Source organism: Megalobrama amblycephala, linkage group LG2 (genome assembly GCF_018812025.1).
Source record: "Megalobrama amblycephala isolate DHTTF-2021 linkage group LG2, ASM1881202v1, whole genome shotgun sequence".
In the NCBI taxonomy this organism is placed as follows: Eukaryota; Metazoa; Chordata; class Actinopteri; order Cypriniformes; family Xenocyprididae; genus Megalobrama; species Megalobrama amblycephala.
In genome coordinates this window covers 50,359,990-50,381,613 of record NC_063045.1, presented here as the reverse complement: position 1 = coordinate 50,381,613, position 21,624 = coordinate 50,359,990, and the positions used below count along the sequence as shown (strand labels likewise).

The following is a 21,624-nucleotide window of genomic DNA, read 5'->3' as shown; positions in this document are numbered from 1 at the left end:
AATTTCAAGTTTGTTTAAAAAGTAATGCTCACAAAATCAGGAAAAGAATGTTTGAATCTTAATTTAACATAAAATGTATTATGCATACTTGTTTGTTTTTACCCCGTAGAAGATTGACATTTTCCGAAAGTGATTTGGTCAGGTCCATTCGTTATATCCACACAATTCACCTCAGACCTCGCAGATGGTAAATTTTTTAAAGTACCTCGCGGTCAGAGTGTGTGGCAGTCAGCAGAAAACTTCAGGTACTTCAGCTCTCCAGAGAGACATTAGGACTGTGATAAACAGCCCAGTTTCAATCATTTACAGCAGGGAGAGGGAAAGAGGGAGGAAGGAAAGAGAGCGAGGGAGGGAGGAAGACAGAGATTGCTCTACGAAGCCAGCGCAATAAGCGAGATCATTATGTCTTGAAAAAGAAAATTGCCTAGTGATCTACTGAATTTATCTTCATTTTAGTAAGAAACACAATATTATTTTCTCTGACAATCCATTAATACATCACAATTTTTCAAATCACCATAAAACTGTCCACAACTCATTAACACTTCCATAATGAACATATAATAGTCAAAAAAGTCTGAGACCACTGTTTGCATTACACACTCTTAGAAATAAAGGTTCCAAAAGGGTGTTTTTGCAGCAATGCCATAGAAGATAAAAAATAAATTGAAGGGAACTCAATATGTCAATGTATTTTAAATGTAAATGTCTAGGGAGAACAACATTGAGTTGGATTAGCAACACTTCCAACAGATATCCAATACTAATTCATAAAAAAATTAAATTGCTCTGCCACCAGCCATTAGAATATGGAAATAACATTTACTGTACCTGATGTTCTTCCTCAGTAGTTTTGTCTTGTTTTCCAGTGCAAATGTCTAAGGATTCTTAAATCAATATGCATTTACTGGAGATACAATATGACATAAAATACGAAGTCTTGTTTTCAGTAAAATTGATCAAAAAGATGATTAAAACAAGAACAAATATCTGCCAGTGGGCTCAAATCTACTTAATACAAAGGGAAGTTTTCATAACTCATTGACACATATTCATTCTTGTTTTAGTCATAAACACATAATTTAACATTTGTATCTCAAGTACATGTATCTTGATTTAAGGATGTTTAGATATTTGTATTGGGAAAACAGGACAAAAATACTGAGGAAGATATATTTTTTTGCAATGCATGCAACATTTAATGCCAATTTAATACTTTCTGCCCTGATTTAAGACCTTCTAAGGTACTAATTTGTGTAAGGGCGAATCAAGACTTTTTAAGACCTTTTTAGGACCTGCAGAAACCCTGTATGTAGTGTCAATTTTGATTTCATTTTAATGTTAAGCCTCAAATGGTATGCAAAATATGCATGCACAGAAGGATGTTACGACACACCGGCCCACCTGAGTCTGCCGTCTTCAGCCGCTGCTCCCCCAGGGATGATCTTCGTGATGAAGATCCCGGGATCATCACCGATGTGAGGGTTATCTGTACCGCCTGCTATACTAAACCCCAACCCTGAGTTACCCTGAGGAGACACACACAGGAATATGTAAGATGTATAGGTCTTTTATTAGTCCTTTGCCTCAGTGAAAAGAGTCTGAATAATAGAACCACAACAAACTGAATAGAAAGAGAGAAGCGTAACGTTATTTTTGTAAGAGGTGCTCTTTGCTACCCATGACTCATCAGTGTTTAGTTTGGCACGGCAATCACCTCTGAGCAGCACAAACTCACAAAACAAAACCTGTCGTAACCGTGGGCTAGAGCCACATTTAACATCTCTGAGACGTAAATAGACTAACAGGCTAATATTTTGAAGTGACGTGTTTATGATGGAAATCTCCAGGGTGCTGCCTCAGTTTAACACACACGCTTTTAAGCTTCAAACTGGATTGTGAGGAGAATTAATCTTTGCTGAGATCTTTGCTGATTATGTTAAGAGTTTGGACCTGCTTTATAGAACAGCAAATGTAAAGTCAAGGTAAATACTAGGGTTGCCTTCTAATAGTCGACTAAACATTAGTCGATGAGAAGAGGCATAGATGACCAAAATTTTATCAGTCGGTTAGTCTCAAGGGAAAAAAAGGACGGGAAGTGGTGAAGGACAGATCGTTAAGGACCGATCCTTGTGGTAATTACAGTGTGTTGGGCAGGAAATCCAAACGTTCATCTATCATTCATCGACCTCAAATATGGCTTATCATTTGAAACGTAAGTAGTAGCAACTTTACATGGCTGCTCACTTTAATGTTAACCTAGATAAATAAATGTGAGCTATTATTAGACATATATCCAAATGTTTGTGTGGAATGCGGAAGCTAAAGTATAGACACTTCTTGACATCGAGGCGTCGACGTGATCACTTGCATTTTTTCCTGAAAACAGCAGAAACAATGTAAAATACTCAGTCATTTTTGGTCAAGAGTAATACATCATTCGAAACTGTAAAGGGTCTACTTTTATTTGAGTAAACTCACAATATCAACAAAACGTGCTTTTGTAAAATAAAGAAAACTAACTGGATGAGCTTTCTGCCGTCTCAGTCTCTGTGAACTGGAGCGAGTCACAAAAATGAACTGAAACTTGAGGCTACTTGCCTCACAGACATGATAACTATATCTATAGAAAGCTTGAAATCTTTACTTTTGAGAGAAAACAAATACGTTTCTCTTTAAAGGCGAGTCCACTATATGGCGAGTAAGCATAGTCAACTTCATCTTTAAAACCGACACTGACTCAGAAAACACTAGTTTATTAATAAACAATTAAAATATCTGCTTGCTATTTTTCTGACACATTCATAATCATTACTTTTATGCTTTTTAAGCTTTATGTGTGTGCTTGAGCGCAGAATAGACCCCCCAACTACTAGTCGACTAGAAAAATCTTAAGTCGGAGGCAGCCCAAGTAAATATAAAAAGGCAACACCAAATCATCAGCATCAGGATATGTGAGTGAGAGAAAGAGAGAGAGATTAGTGACAATAACAGATCAGGCCCTTGCAGCAGAGTTATCGCTTCAGTTTGTAACCAATTTTCCAACTTGCAATCTCAGTTGAGTCTGCAGAGAGCCTTGAACATACACTCTCTGCCTCACGGCTCCAGGGTCGGACAAATCTGTGCTCCCTCTGGTCTAGTTGACCTTTGCTATTGTCCGTGCTCTGTGTCTAGTCATGTGGATCCGATTGCAGCTGCCAGAATGTCATCTGCAGCCGTCTAATTCTCTCTCTCTTTCTCTCACACTGCCTCCACTGTGCACTCCAGGCTTTCACTTGTAAATAAAACACATACAGTGGCCCAATTAAGAGGGTTCAGTGATATCTGTGTGAATTAAATCTTCAGTATTACTTTCTATGGAGCTTGTATATATTATGTATTATATACGCGTATGTATGAATAAATACAGTCATAAATCATTTTGAGACATTTTATTAACTAAATATACATGGTTTTAAAAGATCAGCATTTAATTTTATTTAGTTATATTCAATTTATCATATGTTATAATAAATTGATTGATATTTTGGTCAGGCAAATTCCCTTCCCAAGAGCTTTCCCACACAATGACTAGACAAAACTAAAACACAATCATCATTAAATTAAATGATCTCCCATTTAAAGTCATTACTAATCACAGGCTAAGCTCGTTCCGTGACTGGTCATGTTTTATGGTTATACGTTTCAAGATCATGCTCCCAAGCCAAGCTGTGAATGATTGAATTACCAGGCGGAAGAATCCACACTAGCATAAAATATGACATGTGCCTAATATGTGCCTGCGGTTACCGCATGTATGGATGTGTACTGTTTGAGAGAGAGACAGACACTTACCCGCTCTAATGTAATCTCTTCAAATTCATATTCAATTTCTGTCCCATTTACCTATTGGAGGGAAAAAAATAAAATCCCATTAGATGTGTTTGCAGATGCAATTCAAAAAGGGCATTAATCATTTAACCGTCACATTAAATATCTAACTGTGATGACACAATCACACCCTAAAACTGCAGCAGGCAAATTATGTGGAAAGAGGTTCATAAGAGTTCAAAACATTACGTGATAGCTGAAGGACTAAATTAAACCCACTGCCATTGCTACATACATTATCCTGAAAGGATAAGTCAAATAAACTCAGCATTCAACTCATTCTCCTTGGCTGAAACAGGAACGGGGCTTTCATACATCTTCAGCAGACATTGAGCCTCATATCTATTCAGCTCAACGCGTCAGCCGTAATTGTCTAAATCTGAGTCCGGACACTAAAATCCATAATCATTTACCTGCTTGTACAATGGGACCAGGCCTTTGGGGCAGATATGCTGGCTCGAGCAGCCCTTTAGAGATGAATTCATACTGAACGCACAGCTAAAAATGGCACTGAAAGACAACTAATCCAATTTCAAGATCAATTTCAAATGAGGGTCATGTTTGTGCTTGATTGGAGACGTTCATCTCAATTATTCTTTAATAAGTGAATCTAAAGTAATGGCCGCATGACACTCTAAAGAGCTTTTGAAAACCGGCATGCTGCTCTCACATACATAATTTGAGCATATACAACAAACATGCTCCACATTTGACTGCTTCAAGGACCTGTCTGCGGTCAGGTTAGTAAAATGCCACTTTAGGGGTTGTTCACATGTCGCGTCTAAAAACGTTTGGAAAGCGTCGCGGCACTTTCTCCTTCTTTCCAAAGCATTTCCGCTCCCGTGGCATCTGTCATTGATATGCAACCATGAACTGCGCTCTCTACTACGACTAGGAAGTTTCAGCGAAGGATAAATTGATTTCTACCTCTTGCATTAGCTCTACTACTAGATATATTTATGGAGATGAGAAATAAAAACCACCCTGTACAGCTAAGATCAGCTGTTTTGTTATAGAAAAGGCCGTAGCTGATCGGTTGGTTCTTGTCACATGACCTGCGTTGCACTTGCGGCATTCTGAAAAAGTTGAGAATTTTTAATCTTGCTGCGCCTTGAAAACACACCGCATGTGCGTCGCAACCGCGTTGCTTCCATTATGAGCGCACTTGCCACGCGCCTACATTTGAAATAACGAAGTTGAGCACGCAAAAGGCGTGATATGTGAACGGCCCCTTAAGAAAGACGATGTCAGATGAACCATTTTAAAAGCTGAAAAATAATAATAATTAAAAAAAAAAATTATAATTATTATAAAAAATACATATATTTTTTGCTTAATTGGCTATATTTTGTAATAATAATAATATGATTTGTATGTGATATATTATTTGTTATATTAATATTAATATACACACTAATATTCAAAAGTTTGAGATAGGACTTTTTTATGTTTTTGGAAGAAATTTCTAATGCTTACCAAGGCAGCATATTTCATCAAAAATACAGTAAAATTGTAATATTGTTAATGTATTTGATTCTTTTTATATTCAAATTTATTTCATTTTAATTCAATTCAATTTTATTGATGTATTTTATTCATTTATTTTATTAATGTTTCCTTTTCTTTATGAATTTAGTCATGGATAGCCATGTATTCCTTTAATCCTCATTAATCCTTATATTCCTTGTGTTGCATGATTATTCTTTTACATGTTAGTAGCTATGTTTCCATCCACCTATTTTATGCGCATTTTGGGATATCACATAAAAAATGCTAGATGGAAATGGCAAAAATGTGCACAAATTCTAAAAAAGTGCCAAGTATCTTATGCTCTTAATTGAGTCAGATATATTTTCTATCTGATAAGAAAGCGTGCATGAACTATGATGGAAAAACATTTACTGAATAAATTCCTCTATGCACATAAAAAAGTCGTGACAATGCGCGATGGAACGGCATAACTGGAATAACCAGTGGACAGATCTCGTTGCACAGTATCTGAAACGCTGTTTTGGTCATTCTGAAATGCTTTTCATAACTGTCTTACACGACCGCGTTGCTAAACAGCAGGCATCCGCCTCCGAAAGCAAGATAACATGACCATGTTTATTGTGTTTTGCCTGTATAAAATGATTATATACAGTGGCTTCTCCTACTTTTTTTAGTGATATTAAGAGCCAGTTTATCAGGAAGTGACAATTTTGCTCTCTTCGACTCTCTGGATGGAAACGGTGTTTTATTCGCTTTATTATGCATAAGTTAAATTTGCAACTTTGGATGGAAACATAGCTATTGATTTCTTTAGTCATTTACATATATTTTACCATAAACTCAGATATGTTTGTTTATTCTCAAATGTAAGATCTTTTGTGCCTCTTCTGTGCTGTAAGATTGAGGTGACCGGGTGTGTTTTCCATCAGAATTGATTACATGATGTACCTTGGTATCAAATTATGTCTCTGCAGACATGAGATAATGCAATATCTGGGATATTCTCTTACAGGTCTTAAAGGTGTTAAACCCAAAATTGCCTATTAAGTTATTCAATGTGTCTTACATGGACCATGGTGACCTAATCAGACCTGCTTGGGTACATTTTGTCTTGAGTACATCATTAACTGGTTGCAAGAGAAGTACAAAGAACTTCAATAGATACTTTCCCTAGTCCCTTCCTGTTACGTAGGCACAGCATATAAATGTTTAGTTTCAGAATACTCGCGGCTTCTTCTGCTGCTTCTTCACTTTTTCCTCTCCTTGCATTCTGCAAATAACTTTCTTCTTTTGGGCCTTTCCTTCTCTGTACTCTGATATTCACAAACTTCATCTGTTAGATACAATACTTTGCATATTAATACTTAAATTTACTTGTCTTGAAACAAATTTGCTACATTTGAATATAATTTCTTATTTCTTATTCAAATTTGATCTCTGACAATCATTGCTCGTCTGCATGCACTGCATCAATTGTGAAATATTATTACAATTTAATATAACTATAGCAGGAAAGCGTACATTTTTATTTATTAAATTCATTACTGTTTGAACACATGTGTTATGTTTTAACAACTAAAGAATGATATAAAATTATTTTCTGTGATAACCAACATCATTTCACAGGTACTGTCCCATAGAGCTTGTTGTGAACAAGGACATTTTATGAAGTGCCTCGATAATAAGGCAGCCTTGGCATTTACAGTGAATGTCCATGTTTCACATTTTGACTTTTTTTTTTTTTTTTTTTTTTTTAACTGAGGGAAGTATTTCAGACAGCTGGAGAAAGAGAAACAGTCATTCATGGCTAATTGAAACCCAGTGAACAAGCATGTTTATGCCTCAGCCACCTCAGCTGTTCAACAGAGAGAAAGAGAGAGAGAGAGAGAAAACGGTCTCACTGCTCTCCTCAGAACGACATGACCTTTCATTTACAGCATCAGTTGGAAGCCTCTAGACTACACCTGCTCTTAAACATGAGGACCAAACAGATGTCAAAAGCGCAGAGCTAAAGGCAGTATCTCACTCCACAACATTTTTCAAATGGATTCATTTGTTGAATTCTGGCTGACGCTCTTCAGTCATGCAGGAAGATGTGGTAGCATATTTGGTCAGCTGGTCCAGAGTCGGCACCTGGATGAATTACTTAGAATTTTGGATGGGGCACAAATTTGTCACTTTACCCTAAAATTATGCTAAAATTAGTGGTTCAATAAAAGACAGAGAGCACACAGATATAGGCATTAAATAAACATTTAAAATAAAATAAAATGGAAACACTTTATAGTTTTAAGGTTCCATTTGTTAACTAAATACATTGGTTGCTTTAGCTCATTGCTTTATATGATGGACAGATTGAATTTATGCTTTTATTCACATAAATATTCATCAACTCGCACATCAGTTGTGGTAAATGGAAGCTCAAGCATGTTCGCTTGACGTGCGTGAACCAATGAGGTTCATTCTCGTGTGTTACGCAGCATGTTTGAGCTTCAGCAAGAGTTTTTTTCTTGTGCGTCAAGCAGTTTCGGTTGATGCTTTAGTTTATGTTCACTGATCAAAGTCTACATGACTACAATGTATGTGAATAAAAGCCTAAATTCAATCTGTTCATCATGTAAAGCGAGTCTCTACAGAAAATTTGGACTAAACCGCTCAATTCATATCTCTTCATGAACTTTTTGAAGCGTCAAAGTGGTAGTTGCGTAGCTGTCTATGGAGGGACAGAAAGCTCTCAGATTTAATCAAAAAGAGCTTTGTTTGCGTTCCGAAGATGAACGAAAGACTTATGAGTTTGGAATGACATGAGAGTGAGTAAATAATGTCAGAATTTTCATTTTTGTGTGAACTAACCCTTTAATATCGGTCAAAACAGTACATCTGGGACCCGTTTCAGAGGTTATGTGAAAACTCTGAGTACGTTAACCCTGAAATGAGGGAAACTTTGGGTTTTCCGTTTCAGAATGGGAGGTATATCAAACCCAAGAAAGCAGGGTCAAGCCAAGCCCCTTTCTGAAATTAATTTTAATAAAAGCAAGATTATTCGGAGTGTCTATTACTAAGTGCAAATTTACACTAGCTCCGCCCACCAATGTCATACAAGGTTAAAAAAGACGTGCGTGATTTAATAGCTTCTGTGGCGTAGACAGTAGCGGGCAAGGTGTGTACAACTGACTTGTGATGAGACTGATCCAGGTTCGAGTCCACCTTTTGCCAAGCTCGCTCTTCTCTCTTTTCCCATCACATATCACATCATTTTGTTTATTGTCAGAGCCAGAATGTTACTTATTCCCTGTGCACACAAGTGCCTCTGTTTGACGCTAACGAATCAGAGCAGTGGTAGCCGAGTCGCTTCTCCACAGTTTCATCAGCGAGAGCTCTTCAGAACACCCTGCATCCACCGCTCTCAAAGCGCATGGAGCGGAATACAGTTACAAACACAATCAGGGAGATAATTGATGGATGTGATAATTGATAGATATGCATGAGAAACCAATAAGACTGAGTAAACGAGATCATCATCAACAGCAGCGTTCATCAGGACAGAACAACACTCCTTATCAGCCGACTTAAGACACTTCATTTGGTCATTAAGTTTGGAGAACTTTTCTTTAGGTCAAGACAAACATGGCTTTTCCATCCTCCCCCTGAAGAAATGACCCAATTACTGGGTTTTGAGTGGCATTAGCATTCTGAGCTGCATGGTGTTGCAAATGTGAGACGCTGGGGACCGCGGGAGAGTGCAGCTGCAGAGGGGGACGGTGGGAGGGGAGTTCACGCAGCATCCGGGGCGTAAAAGCTCACATTAAACTGGTGAGTCACTGCAAATGTGGCAACACACAAACTCGCGAATGTACGACGCGCTTGAATGCGTTCATCCACGCAGCTTGTGCAAACGACACAGAGCGGGTCATGTTTCCATAACGACTGTTTGACTACAATGCAGGAACTGGGCACTTTCAAGCAGAAGCTTTCCCTTTAGAGTTCTGGCTGATGGGATGGCATATTTTTTACGCCCATCGCGGTGATTAAACACAAAATATCCCTCAGGCTGCGACATAATAGGACTCGGTTTCCTCAATACACACCCACGTGGACTAATTAGCACTATGAACTAACCACAGTTATTCCTGACAGCTAATGGAAACAAAGATGCTGTTAAAAGTAGGCAGAAGGGGTCATTTTGCTGAAGCTAGGCGGATGTTATTTAACAGCTTCACAGAGAGCATGCTCTCAATAATGCTGTATTAATCCTGTCGCCCCCCTTGATTAACTTTAGCGCTAATTCTAACTGAGCTCTGTTCCCACTACAGTTACAAAGCAAGCACAGAGGAGGCTTCATAATTAACAGTACTTAACCAGATTTCTCGCCAGGTCTTAAACTAGGCAACAGCAGGTAAAATGTAGTATATGTGTCCAAATTAGCGAGCTGCCTTTTCGTCTATTGCCTACATAGACAGCTACTGTACTTTCTAAGGCAGCATGCTAATCATCATGGAACTACAGAAAAGACTGGTTTTACATAGAGTTTAAAGGATTAGTTCACCCAAAAGTGAAAATTCTGTCATTAATTACTCACCTTCATGTTGTTCCACACCTGTAAGACCTTCGTTAATCTTCGGAACACAAATTAAGATATTTTTGATGAAATCCAATGGCTCAGTGAGGTCCCCATTGACAGCAAGATAATTAACACTTTCAAATGCCCATATTTAAAACAGTTCATGTGACTACAGTGGTTCAAACTTACTGTTATGAAGCAACGAGAATACTTTTTGTGCACCAAAAAACAAAATAACGACTTTATTCAACAATATCTGTGATGGGCGATTTCAAAACACTACTTCATGAAGCTTTGAAGCTTTACAAATCTTTTGTTTCGAATCAGTGGTTTGGAGCATGTATCAAACTGCCAGTGTCACATGAACAATTGAAATTTCAAAACATTTCGAAACACTTATGATGTAACGAAGCCTTGTTTACTGAAATCACGTGACTTTGGCAGTTTGACGCACGCTCCGAACCACTGATTTGAAACAAATGATTTGAAAAGCTTCAAAGCTTCATGAAGCGGTGTTTTGAAATCGGCCATTACTATATATTGTTGAATAAAGTCATACAAAAAGTATTCTTGTCACTTCATAACATTAAGGTTGAACCACTGTAGTCACATGAACTGTTTTAAATATGTCTTCAGTACCTTTCTGGGCATTTGAAAGTATTAATTATCTTGCTGTCAATGGAGGAATCACTGAGCCATCGGATTTTATCAAAAATATCTTAATTTGTGTTCCGAAGATGAACGAAGGTCTTATGGGTTTGGAACGACATGAGGGTGAGTAATTAATGACAGAATTTTCATTTTTGTGTGAACTAACCCTTTAACATTAACATGTTGCTAAGCTATATATGCAATAGTCTAAAAAGCACACAAAATACATAATACATGCAAATACTGACATGAGATAATTAATACTTTTTGGGATGCATTTATGTAATCACAAAAACATTAATAAATTCAGTAATATTATTACAATTTAACACGTTTTTTATTTTAATATATTTTAAAATGTAATTTATTCCTGTGATGGCGAAGCTATTTTCAGCAGCCATTACTCCAGTCTTCAGTGTCACATTGAAATCATTCAAAATCATAAGTTGTAAATAAAACAATGATTACTGGAGTGCGTTTTACTATTACTATTTACTAAAAATACTATTTTCACTTTTTTAGTAAAACAATATTTCAGTCTTTCTTCTTTAACATTTAATGTTTATTTCAATGTGTTACTTTATTGTTTTTTTTAAATTGTGAAATTTACTAACAATTTCTGAGTGAAAATTGTTTTTACAATTATGTTTTTCATTGTATGTTGATTTGGTGCTCAAGAGACACTTTTATCAACGTTGAAAATTGAAGCTGCTTAATTGTTTTGTGGAAATCGTAATACAGTTTTTCAGGATTCTTTGATGAACATTCAAAGGAAATCTTTTTTAACATAAATGGACAGTGTAATGCATCCTTGCTGAAAAAACAAAGTATTCATTTCTTAAAAAAAAAATTAAAAAAAAAAATTGCGGACCCCAAAATTTAGAACGGTAATATAATAATGTATAATATAAACGCTGGCTTAGATTTTGACTAAAACTATGTATCTTATGCACAACTGTGCATCTTTATAGCAATAGATTATAGTCTACATCATACCTAATTTTCACAATTACATTTTTACAATTAAGACATTATAACATTTTGTTCACATCAAATTAAAATATTTCATCATCTCTGACTAAGGTCTACTGCTCTCTTTTATATATAATGTCTGGCAGCTTCACACACTCTTGTTTTTCTTCAACATCTTTCAGAAGTATCAACACATAAAAGTGTTATTTCTCATTTCTTTCATGACTCCTAAGAAAAATCTGTCTTTTAAGCTCGATTTTTCAACTAGCCTAATCGCTTCCTTGATAAACAGCACAAAGTCCACGTAGCATTCAACCTGAGGCAAATCTGCACACTAAAGCAACTGAGGTTCCTTTTAATAAAGTGAACAGATGACACTGTACTGGGTGACTGAATATGTGTGCGCAGGATAAATGTATCCCATGAATAAATGCATAATGAGCTTGATTTGGTCCTTTCCTGCTGGGTTTACTGCAGCACACCTTTTTTTTTTCTCTTTTCTCTGGGGAAGTATGGAGTCTTTATATCTCCACAATGGCAACTCAATCCAATGAATCAACATAATCTCACAGGAAAACATAGCTATTTTACGAGGTGGCAATTTCGTATTACTATGATCGATGTGAATCATACAAAAATGTATAATTTTTTAGAAAAAAATGAGGGTCCACCCAACCCCTTCCCTAAACATAACCTTCACTGGGGCGCAAGCAGATCATACAAAAACATACGACTGCAATTGTACAAATTCAAACAAATTAGCCACCAATTCGGCAAAACATAAGATAGTTATGAATTGCCATGAAATTGTGATGGATGGATCATGCAGGCCTCCAATACCTCTAATCACAGCAATACATTTTAACACTAGTTTTGTTACCCATCTACCCCTCTCACAACTCAGATAAAATCAAAGATTATGTGTGTGAATCTAAAACAACAAAGTATACGTTAAATCCCAGTTCAACCATATCAAACATTTTAAGTTTACAGCACCCATAATATTGTAATAATGACTTTTCTTAAGTTCTCAGTGAAAAAAAGGGTCAGTGAATCTAATCTACTTTAGAGATTTGCATTTTGGGAGCACAGAACACACACACATACACAGAGCATGTTTATAGGCTAAACTCAGAGTGAACACCTGCTCTACTGGAGCAATCCATCATAGTATTTCTTTTCCCAGAACTCCATCTTCACTTGCTTGTTCACTTGTATTAGGATATTAGAAGTTCTATCAAAGACAGATTGGTGCTTAAAGTAGCTCATAATCATAATCTCACATGTACTCCAACACAAGTCCACAGTAGGCTTTAAATTGAGAACAGCAAGGGAAAAAAGGGGAAAAAGCAATTAAACTGTCTTAACAGCATGTTGCTGGATTCTAGATGTCATGGTCAATCTTGTATTGTAGATGGAAGTACAGCGCTTTGACTAAAAAACAGCACATCCACAGTCATCTGCCACGATATTAATATTTCATCACTGAGATGCAGGCAGAGAAATGAGAATCAAATTAAATTATCCTCGGTGAACGTGAAGGGTGTGCGCAAGAGGCATGTGGAATGGAGGAGATTCTTTTAATGAAACAAGCAAGAATAGTGGGATATTTCTCATTACATCATTCTGATGTAATGGAGGAAGAGACTCTTTTTAACCTCCATTTAATCTCATTGCCGTTTAGAAGAAACAATTGAGTGGTTAAAGAGGTCTTATTTGTGATTTATCTTTCCTAAGGGCTGAACAAATATGGTGAAGCAGAACAAAAAAATAATGAGTGTTTTAGGTTGTTCATAAATGGCTGGCTGTTTCTGGACATGGCCAAATTACATCACTGCAATAACAGGAAAAAAAACACACACAAAAAAAACAGATTGTTATTTTGGAGTTTGCAGGAGACAGACAAAACCTTCCTCAACCGATTGAAGGTCAAGCGGTGTTGTTAACATGTCTGTGTGCGTGCGCTCTGCGCTTCGTGCTGAGTACTTATCGCTCTGTGTTAGTGTCTGATTCAACACTGCTTTCCCCCTCTGTGTTCTTTCATTCAATCCTATCACCTGTTCTGTCATGTGCTCAATTCATGATGTTTCCTCCTGCATTTATCTACCTCTTTAGTTGTGATTCAAAATAAAAACCAAACTGTCTTGCTGCCTACATACACTGAAAAAAAAAAAAAGGTTTAGAAACTATTTTCGCACAATTAATTACAAAGAAACAGCAAGTATGAAATAAATGTGCAATTTTAAAGTAGAAAGATGAAATAGCATTTTCTTGTAACACATACTATGAAATGGAATCTCATAATTGACTGATTTGGAATGGTCTACATAGGTGGCTTCATGTGAATCACAATGTATTCCAACAGGGTTTGATAGAGCTATCCTCCAATAGGCATAAAATATAAAACACACAAATATTGGGTAAAAATTTATTTTTTAACAACATGCACCTTTCATTACTTTTCACATTTTTCGAATGAACATACTCAGCTTTCTGGGATTGTTTTATTAACGAAGTATACGTATACACTATTGTATATTAGTAAACAAATGTACATTATAATGCTGCCTAGGTAGGCAGCTCATCAGGTTTTGGAACAAAGCTTTAACTAGCCTACTATATCATACTTGATACACAAATTTGTAAGGCCTCTAAATTGTCAACAGGATCAAAACTTTGCTGACAAACCTATTACAATCTACTCCATGCGTTCTATTGTCTGAATAATAGTTTATACTTTTTTAGAAACTAAAAGACCTTATAGTATAATTCTAAAATTATAAAAATGTTCACCTTCAGGTCGTGGTGCACAGGCCTTTTTGCTGTGAAATCTAAGGATTTTTATAAAGTAAACATAACAATGACTTTTATATTGTTAGTAATATTTAAAGATTTACTTGATTATCCAGGGGCGGTTCTACCTTTTTTAGGGGGGCTTCAGTCCCCCTGACTGTCATCTCAGCCCCCCTAAAACTATAATCACAATACAAATTATTATTGTAAGGTTACATAGGTCAAAAACATCAAAAGCAATATCTTTATTTATTTATTTATAAAATATATCTGATCTAAAAAATCCTTAGTGTGTCTTGTGTCCTTAGTGCGTAGCGGCAATGTTTTTGTTTTTTAGCTAGGTAACAGTAATACCTGTTAATAATAATGATATGATGACAATTTTCTGTTATGCCTGCTACAGACAGCAATCCTATAAAATTATTACAAATCACACTGTACGACATAGATCTAATAAACTTGGGTACGGCATGTATGTAGAGAGAATAAAAAGAATACAAAAGAATAAAATGCCATCAGTATGTGCTAGTGGTAAACAGAGCAAGATGAATCACAATTTGGTTTTTATGTGCGCTGAAAAAAGAGGAGGAAGCGAAAGAGGAGAATATAGACGCGGCCATGGATGGGAAAAAGAGGCCAACTTTTGCAAATGGAGCTTAAGGCAAGTAGTTTCAAGTTTTAGCGCCATGGCGCATCGATCAATACGCCATTTCATGTTGCAGTTTTATTGGCTAGTCAGCAGACGTAGGTCATAGTAGCAAACACACTGTGAGATGATCATGCTAATTTTCTGATACTGTCAGAAAATGATCGCAGACTATCTTATAAATATCACTGCACCAAATTGCAATTTCCCTCTTCGAGTGTGAGCTCTACACCTTTACCCCTTCCCTATAGACTCTAGAGGCTATACATTTCCAGTATTTCTGCTGCAATTATGAAAACACTGCTTATTTTCAAACCGGGAGTGTCGATAGATTTAATTAATTAAAGGTGCTAAAGAGGATGTTTTGTTTTATACATTTTTGCAATATTACTTGAAACTGTCTTTACTAACTGATAAAAGACTATTTATTAGGTGCACTGAAAGGAATAATATTAATATACATCATCTGTGCACGAGGTAGGGCCCTAAAAACATCAGCCAATCGTTTACGCGATCATCGCGTAAACGATTGGCCCTCTGGTTTGTCAATCACTGCCATTACGTTCCTTGTGAAAGACGTGCGCGAATTGGCCCTCTGGCTTGTCAATCACTGCCGTGACGTTCCTTGTGAGAGACGAGCTCGGCTGCGCGCTCCAGTAACTTTCCACACTCTACAGGCGCTGCATGCAATGTTTTTGTAAGGAGACAGGAGTAACAACTGCAGATTATGAGTTACCTGCGGTGAGTCCGACATAATGAATCCACTAACACGACACAGCGAATGCCGGTGGTAAACACTCGTGTTCCAATACTCGTGCATGAGTTTTGGGAGGCGTTCCTTCGAAATGAGCTGTGAAGGAGGGGGGTTGTTCTTACGCATGCGCTCATTTCAAAAACTCAGTAACAGTCTTTGGTTTCTCAGTCGACGAAAAGATCCTCTTTAGCACCTTTAACCACATTTCATCAAAACTTCATTATTTCAGAAGTTTCAAGAACAGACATATAACAAAAGACAAATGTAACAAAAATCCTAACAGAAATATGATTTCAGTTTATATCTTGATTTTTTTTGTTTTTTAACATTTTAATTTTGAGTTAAATTATTGTAATATATTGTTATTTTATTAATTAAAATATTTTAAGTCATCCTGAGGTTCCCTAGTTGGCCCTGGCTCCCTGGTTGACAACCATTACTCCAAACCAACTGTTTATTTGATCCAAGATCTGTTTTAAACCATTCATCAAATCTCCCTCATACATCCTACCCAAAACACAGTTGACTCAGAACATTAATATTTCAATCCCATAAAAGAAAAGCCTGTGCTAATCTAAACCCACAGCTAATCGCTGGCCTCCTTATCTGGTTTATTTATGAAAAGTCATCAATCATTGAATATGTTGATCTTATATGCACAGCATGGAGAGTGATAAATGACACTAAATTCATGAAAAGCAAAAAAATGATGTCAAACCTATTCGCCACTCACTCTGCGTGGGCACTGAACTCATTAAGTGGGTGATAGGCAATGTCATGGCTGTACATAAACAATGAACATGCAATAAATAAATGAAAAATCAAAACTCACGTATGGTACAGATTCCAAAGTGTCCGTGTTGACAATAATTGGGGCAGGACTTGCCTGTGAAAAGAGAGAAAGGAAGGGAGACAGAGATGGATGGAGAGGAAAACAGAAAGAGAGAGAGAGAAAGATAAAGATCAGAGTGGATTGGAGATGCGTGAACTGGCCTAGTTTTTAAGGGATACAGCAGAGCATGATGGGCACTGCTAAGCTCACAGATGCCATGATGAAGAACACAACTTAAAAACAACAGTCGACAGCAACACCCACTGTACTGGAACAACATATTTACACACACACACACACACACACACACACACACACACACACACACAGGTTTGTTTTTGTGAATTGTGGGGATATTCCATAGGCGTATTGGTTTTTATACTGTACAAACCGTATTTTCTATCGCCCTACACCAACTCTAGCCCTAAACCTACCCATCACAGGAAACTGTGCACATTTTTACTTTCTCACAAAAAATATATAAGCCTTTTAAAAATTGGGGACATGTGGTAATGTCCTCATAAGTCATCCTCTCCTTGTAATACCTATGTCATACCCATGTCATTATACAAATTTGTGTCCTGATATGTCACAAAAATGCACACACACACACATACACAGGTTTGTTTTGGTATCTTAGTCAGGACATTCCATAGACGTAATGGTTTTTATACTGTACAAACTGTATATTCTATCCCCCTACACTACCACTACTCCTAAACCTTCAAAACATTCTGCACTTTTACATTTTTAATAAAACATTGTTTAGCATGTTTTTAAAGCTATTTTAAAAATGAGGACTCATGAAATGTCCTTAAATTTCATGTTTACGTCATAATACCCATCATTATACAAATTTGCGTCCTCAAATCAAAAAAAAAAAAAAAAAAAAAAAAAAATGCACAGACACACTACCCACACACCCACCCACACACAGATCGATCAATTAGATGAATGATGAAAAAACATGGCTCATCATTTAGAGTATGATCATTGCTAGGGGGAAAAAAAAAAAAAATTATGACATGAATGTTGAAATTGTTTATGTTTCTCTTTCTCTCTGGTGCTGTTTAGCTAGTTTCTGACAACACAAAGTCAATTAATATCTCTCACACAGTACTGAGGCCAGAAATCTTAGTGGGTGGACCTCTATTCTGTGCCTTCTCTCTAATTTCATTTAGTGTTGTGAAGTGTAACCCCTTCATTAGCCTTTATTAGAAAAGATTTGCTCATTTTACACAGCATAATGTACCACAATTCACTGTACAATAACAATAACCGCACAGTTAGGCTAATTTGCCTTAATAATGATGTCTGAGGTCCCGGAGGCAGGAATAAATCATGTGAATTAAGACCACAACACCTCACAAATGCATTTTTAAACTATATATAAGAAATATGATGATACTGTATGCAGATATGATTATGCAGTTTTTATTCGTATTTGAATCTGCAATCAATTTGGTTGGACCAGTGCCAATGTTGCCCTCACATGACCTCATCCATGCTTCCATAAACAAACAAACACACTGATGTTAATATCTCATCTTAGATGTGAACGTTAAACAGCTCAAATCAAACTCACAAATATAACTAAAATAAATCACATAAAAGGCTTAATCCCAGTTACTACTAGGTAAACAGCAGGACAACTTTCATTTAGATAAATGTCCTCGAGAAGTGTAATTGTTGTGAGTGATAATCCAAAGTATTACTCTGAATATGATGGAATAAAGTCAACTATTACTCAGTATATTGCCATTGAAAAGTCTAATAATTTTATTCAGCTGGAATGATACAATAAATAAAAAGTGACAGTAAAGCCATTTATAATGTTACAAAATATTTCTAAATCAAAAAAGTGCTGTTCTTTTAAACTGTCTATACATAAAAAAAAATAAAAAATAAAAAAAAATGTTTCCACAAAAATATTAAGCAGCACAACTGTTTTCAACATTGAAAATGAGAAAGGTTTCTTGAGCAGCAATTCGGCATATTAGAATGATTTCTAAAGGATCATGTGACACTGAAGACTGCAGAAATAAATGAAATAGCAGGAATAAATCAGATTTTAAAATATATTAAAACAGAAAACAGTTGTTTTAAATTGTAATAACATTTCACATTTTTTCTTGCTGTATTTTTGATCAGATAAATGCAGCCTTGGTGAGCAGAAGAGACTTGTTTCAAAAATATCGAAAAATCTAAAAATGTTTTGTGAAACCTGCATGTTAATCCCATCGTGACTAGATTCTGACACACATTTTGTCTTTCGTTCACTAAGAGGTGGGGTTGGGAAATCAACATCCTTCAACTGACCACTTTAAATAGTTTAACAAAAGCTAATACTGCATTTCTGATGCTGCCAAACAGTTCAAGGCATATGTTTTGGCATGCACGACTAAATGTCTTTTTGGATTTTCTTTGTTTTGCTTTCTTTTACAGATTATTTATTTACTTTTTTATTTAGTGACAAAGTTACTGAGGAATGAGTGGGGGAATAGTTTCGGGAAGCACTCAAACCTGCATCATTTGCATTAGTCCCACAGTTCAACATGTCTAATAGATGTTTAGCATCTGTGTTGGCTGTTCTCGCTTCCACTGATGTCAAACACATTTCACAACTTTGTATTAGGCTAAACAACAGCCATTTGTAAATCAAAGCAAGTAAACACTAGCTCTATGGCACCTTCAAAACATTGCTCTGTTGCTGGAGAATCCCAACCAGCCCATCACAGCAACACTTGCTCAACCAATGGCTTGAATTTGGGGTTGGGTTTGTCTCTGTTTTTCTGGATTTCTTTGAATTTGTATCAGTTTTTCTGACCAATGGCGGACCTGTGTTTAGGAAACCTAATTGAAAACAGTCATTATTTTTGTAATTCTGTTTGTTACCACTAGAGGCACACCACCTTTAACAATAATAAAAGGTGGGCTAGCACACTCCACAAACTCATTCAGCTGGAGGCTTATCACAGATGCATTAGCATTCAGAGATGTCCTACTACACAAATCCCCAGGGAGATACAGCCGGCCTGTAGCGGCGACTAAAGATCGATTGACAGCAGAGATTGAGGCTGTCCCTGCTTACTGTGCAATGCCTCTAATTACATTAATACATCTCCCGCCTTGAGAGCTACAGCCTCAATCACTGAGGGACCGGGGAACCAGAGAGATGTGTTGGAAAGCACAGAAAGGAAAAAACTCATTAAAAGCTCCAGCTTTGCCACCGAGGTTTGAAAGACAAAGTCAGCCTGACTTCACACTTAACAATGTGTTTGTTTTTTTTAACCCTGTGAAACATGGCATATGAAATAAAAGTCTGAAAAACATCAGTTTTATTCAGAGACCCAAACTGAGCAAAAATACCATGAAATTTAGTGTAGTTGATGAAATTTATATGGCCAAAAAGATGGAATTTTGACAGCTTATAACGCAAATCAGTGAGATTTTAAAACAGTGTCACAGAATACTTACATAAATTCACATACATATCAGTTGTCACTCTATATCTCTCAATAATGTCTTAGTAAGATGATATTTAAATGCTTATTTTATGAACAAAGTTCTGTAGTTTTCATTGTGGGGGCAAAACATACAAATAAACGTTCCTCACAAGCATGTATCATATGTGAACCTGGACCACAAAACCAGCCATAAGGGTCAATTTTTTGAAAGTGAGATTTATGCATCAATAAATCTGAATAAATATGCTTTCCATATTTTTGTATGGTTTGTTAGGGTAGGACAATATTTGGCCGAGATACAGCTATTTGAAATTCTGGAATCTGAGGGTGCAAAAAGAAAATTGCATTTAAAGTTGTCCAAATTAAGTCCTTAGCAATGTATATCCACTCACAAAAATAGATTTTTGATATATTTACAGTAGGAAATGAACAAAATATATTCATGGAACATGATCTTTACTTAATATCCTAATGATTTTTGGCATAAAAGACAAATAGATAATTTTGACCCATACAATGTATTGTTGGCTATTGCTACAAATATAGGTCACATATTTGATTCCCACATTTCAACATGTTTTTTAACCTAAAAATGATGTATGGATAATCAAGTAAATCAAGTTAAGTTGCTTGAGTCCAGTAAGTGTTCATCTTGAAATACTACTAACAATATAAAATTGATTCTTAGTTACTTTGTAAAAATCAGAAAGTTTTCACCTCAAAAAGACGTGTACAAACTGAAAGTGGACATTTTTAGTATGATACTAAAAGCCCTTTTACTTGCTAAGAAAGTACAAGCTATCAATCAGACAACGGGTTTTCAGCAAAGTTTTCATCACGTTGATAATTTAGAAGCCTTAGAAATTTGAGCATCAAATAGGTTTATAGGGTTAAGTATATTCTGCAAGCATCTCCAACTTTTTTTCTTTTTTTGATAAATGACAAGGCAGGATCAGCAACAGAAATGTGCCATCTAGCTGGAGCTATTATGTACTGATGAGGTCCATCATGGCATGGCAGACAAACATTAAAGAGATTAAAAGAGATAATTGCAGCGTTATCTCAAAATATGACAGTTTAATGGTTGGAAATAAAAAGCAAACAGAACGTAAATGAGCAAAAGCTAAGTTTAATATCTCCCTGGATGACAAAGAGCAATATTGGCCATTTCAGAAAGTGAGTCATAAAGAGGCCGTCCCCTGAGACACATCCACCCAGAAAGATGACTCCAATTTTCAACTTGGATGACATTTCTAAACTACTAGTCATAAGCGTGAAGACAGCTTTTGCATATTGCAAAATTTCTATTAAATGGTCTTGAATATTATGTTGATATTCTGAGCTCTATCCACCTGTTTCCGCGGGCCGCTACTGTAAAAGAGAACGTGGGTACAACTTCCGGTGAGGCGGCGGAAGTAGCATACCAATGGTATTTAGTGTGCTAATTAGCAAAGAGGCTAAGTGTTTTTTGGATCATTGTTTACTTTGCAAAGTTGCAAATCTTTATGAGAGATGTCGTTACGGCGCTCAGGGACAACATTTCAGTTTAGTACATTTATTAGTTAATAATATCACAATACAATAAAC

At 36.2% G+C, this 21,624-nt stretch overlaps 1 protein-coding gene across 30 annotated transcripts in view; it reads right to left on the bottom strand.

Moving 5' to 3' along the window:
• dlg2 (discs, large homolog 2 (Drosophila)) overlaps positions 1–21,624 on the bottom strand; it is a 269,422-nt gene that overhangs the window by 78,291 nt on the left and 169,507 nt on the right. For 28 of the 30 annotated variants that reach the window (XM_048180477.1, XM_048180452.1, XM_048180492.1 and 25 more), the window contains 3 exons: positions 16,571–16,624; positions 3,835–3,885; positions 1,405–1,529 (listed from right to left, as the gene is read on the bottom strand). In XM_048180477.1, the coding sequence (XP_048036434.1) occupies positions 1,405–1,529; positions 3,835–3,885; positions 16,571–16,624 (230 nt within the window). Of the gene's footprint in view, positions 1–1,404; positions 1,530–3,086; positions 3,267–3,834; positions 3,886–16,570; positions 16,625–21,624 lie in introns of those variants that run through there. The other 2 variants (XM_048180513.1, XM_048180576.1) reach the window with 2 other exon arrangements.